General features: G+C 45.6%; 1 protein-coding gene across 2 annotated transcripts in view; it reads right to left on the minus strand.

Annotated features, from left to right (window-relative positions):
• Positions 1-2668, minus strand: part of Acvr2a (activin A receptor type 2A) — a 91794-nt gene extending 89126 nt beyond the window's left edge. The window contains exon 1 of one of the 2 annotated variants that reach the window (XM_008825178.3): positions 2282-2473. In XM_008825178.3, coding sequence (XP_008823400.1) covers positions 2282-2336 — 55 coding nt within the window. In that variant the 5' untranslated portion in view covers positions 2337-2473. Of the gene's footprint in view, positions 1-2281 lie in introns of both variants that reach the window. The other variant, XM_008825179.2, reaches the window with a different exon arrangement.
• Between the last annotated feature and the right edge of the window lie 348 nt (positions 2669-3016).

Consider the following 3016-nt stretch of genomic DNA (forward strand, 5'->3'; position numbering starts at 1 on the left):
CTAGAAAACAGCAAACATCTGTCCTTCCTGAACACCTAGATAATAAACATGTTCTTTACTACTGTTTCCCATTTGATTTTAAGTCAAATACCCAGAAACAAACTGATAACTTAGTAAATTACTTAATTCACATAAAAATAGCCACCCTCGTGCTTCCAGTGTGCCAGATTACACATTACTCAGAAAAATCAATTAGGAAGAAAAACACAATAATCCTTTTTTTAGAGTGCATTTGATTTGTAACAAAGCCCTTTAAAAAAAAAAATAGCAGACATTTTAAGCACTAAAATGCTTCATGTATCAATATGGATTAAAGCTTTTAAGATTACTTCCATTATCTTCAATAGAATCACATATTTTAGTTCAACGAGGAATGTTCATTTTAAAAAAAACCTTCACAACAGTACTGACTAGTAGTCTAATCTGAAAGGAGTTATCTATATGCTCTGCAACAACAAAATTTCAAAATTTTTGCTATTAACCTCCTAGCCCTGTGAAAGCAATCCTAAAAGAAACTAATGCTCAATTCTTTTTTTGCCAAACCAAGCAGAGATGGCTGTAATATCTGTAGTGACAGCCTGTTTTTCCAGAAGTATTATCTTAAGATTCTCAAGAATAATCTCCTTCACCAATTAATGAGACTTAGTTGGGTTTGGGAAAGAATAATGTCCACAATCCCTTGGTCAATGGCCACGATGCCCCTCCTCCTCAAGGGCAGGAGATGAGGGGGGAAAAAAGGATTTGAACAGGAGTTCACCAGGCAGAACATATAGGGACAGCAGAAAGACTATGCGAGACAAAAACTACATGGGTAAATCATTTCACAAACGCAAGATGTTTAATATTATCAGAGCCTTCATTCATTTCAGACACACCATTGTTTAGCTTCCTCTCCAAACCCTGCACAAAAAGAACTGTCAGCCTGCCTTAAGCATGTTCCTTCTTCCATTTAAACAGACATGATTCTTTTGGTTAATCTCTGGCAATGATCGCCATTTCACAACACATTCAGCCCACCCGGAACTGATCAATACCACTACAGACATAAGACTAGACTTTATCCATTTATTAACCACAAGGAAATGTACCATTCAGCACAATTCTATACATTACAAAAGGTTCTATTAAAAAGGAGATGGGGTGGGGTACACAGACATACACACACACACACACACACACACACACACACACACACAACAGAGAGGTACACAAAGAAAAGACTACCACCCTCTAATTTTCCTGTGGCAAACGAGATAAAGACACGGCCATGAAGCCTGTCAATTTGTGTGTGTCCCCCCCCCCAATTCTTTATCACAACCTAGTAAACAAATACTGAATATAATGAATGCATCCATTGTGACTTTTAAACTGTTTCATCCATCGAACTAACTCTCCTGTTAAGTGCATTTGCACACCTCTCAGCCAGATCTATGCATCTCCAGAATTTCAAATACAAAAGACTAGTTTTTCCAACCACTGGTTGCAACCATAGAAAACATCTTCACAAAATCAAAATTTCAAATATAAAATGGCCAGATTATTCCTCCAACCTTGAGCTAAAACACATCTGATGAGAAGAGTGTGTTTCACATTGAGCAGTTTTACACGTCCTGTTCTAAACTGAAAACAATGCCTCCCTACAAAGGGCTTAAAATAAGTATTCCGTAGGTAAGCAGAATCTATGCCTGAAAAGAGCACACAAATGGTGGGTGAAAGCCAGCACACACTACCAACACACAGCGGCATACCTCTTCTGCACTGGGTTATAGTTAATACTCCAACAACTACAACTATTTTTAACACTGCTGGACAATGAAGTTGAAGACGTGAGAGGAGACCTAGATTAAACTGCTGATAGGAAGCACTGTTTCTCACGGTCAAAATTAAGCAGCAACTGCCTAGATCTATGTCGCGATATTCGCCGGTGAAGCATTCATTAGATGACGACCCAAACCCGTCCTTGTTTTGGAGGAGCTAACGCTAAATGACATTTCGGAACACTCCTTTTGAGTCCCAACCTTTGCATAAATTGTCACTTGTGGTATGTGCGGCTTAACTGCAACCCAACCAGCGCTGTCATCGAGTGTTACGGCCACAAACCATGACTTTCTCACTTCCACAACAACACAGTACTCATTCTATCAGTTCGCCAAACCAACCCAAAACAAGGAAAATCCAGGGAGGCTTCCAGATTGCTGGGGCTGGCCCGGGAGCCTCCCGCTGCCCCCCGAGGGGCGAGCCACCGCAGCCCAGCAGCCCAGCGCGCCGGCTCAGAACCTACCTGAAGAGCAGGAGATAAGAAAGACTGCGAACGCCAACTTTGCAGCAGCTCCCATTTTCTTGAGTCGCAGGGGAAGCCGTAGGAAGTTCTCACTAGATATCCAGTTCCCTGGGTCTTCCTCGGAGACAAACCTCCTGGTGTAAAATCAACCGTCATAAAACATATTCGGAAGCCCCGAGCGGGGGAAAAACGTTCACGGGGTTTAAAAAGAAAAAAGGGGGAAAAAAGCACAACAATTAAAAAAAAAATTGCACCACGGGGGAAAAACCGCCACACACGCACAACACACAAAACCAAACAACGAAAAGCCAACAACAACAAAAGCGGGTTTAAATCACTGTCAAAATCACTGTCAGCTCCGCTCGCCTCTCGGTCTCCGGGAACAAAACGCCTGGCTGAGGCGACGAGGCGGCGGCGGCGCCCGCAGCCGCCCGGACAGTCCGCGAGCCGAGCTGGTCCGACGTCCGGACCGACCTTCAACCCGGACACCCAAAGTCCGCGGACCACTGGCTGCCAAGCTCGCGGCTGTAGCGGCCGGGGCGGCGGCGGCGGTGGCGCGGGGAAGCGGCGGCGGGAGGCGGCGGCCAAGTTCTGGTCCAGGCTGTGGCTCCGGCTCCGGGCTCGGGCTCGGGCTCGGCCGCGTTTTCGGTCTCCTGGCCTCCACCGGCCCCGCCCCCTGCACTTCCGGTTCCGGCCCGAAGCTGGGAGCCCGGCGCGGCGGAGGAACGCTCGGCC

Source organism: Nannospalax galili, unplaced genomic scaffold, assembly GCF_000622305.1.
Source record: "Nannospalax galili isolate Female #2095 unplaced genomic scaffold, S.galili_v1.0 scaffold87, whole genome shotgun sequence".
In the NCBI taxonomy this organism is placed as follows: Eukaryota; Metazoa; Chordata; class Mammalia; order Rodentia; family Spalacidae; genus Nannospalax; species Nannospalax galili.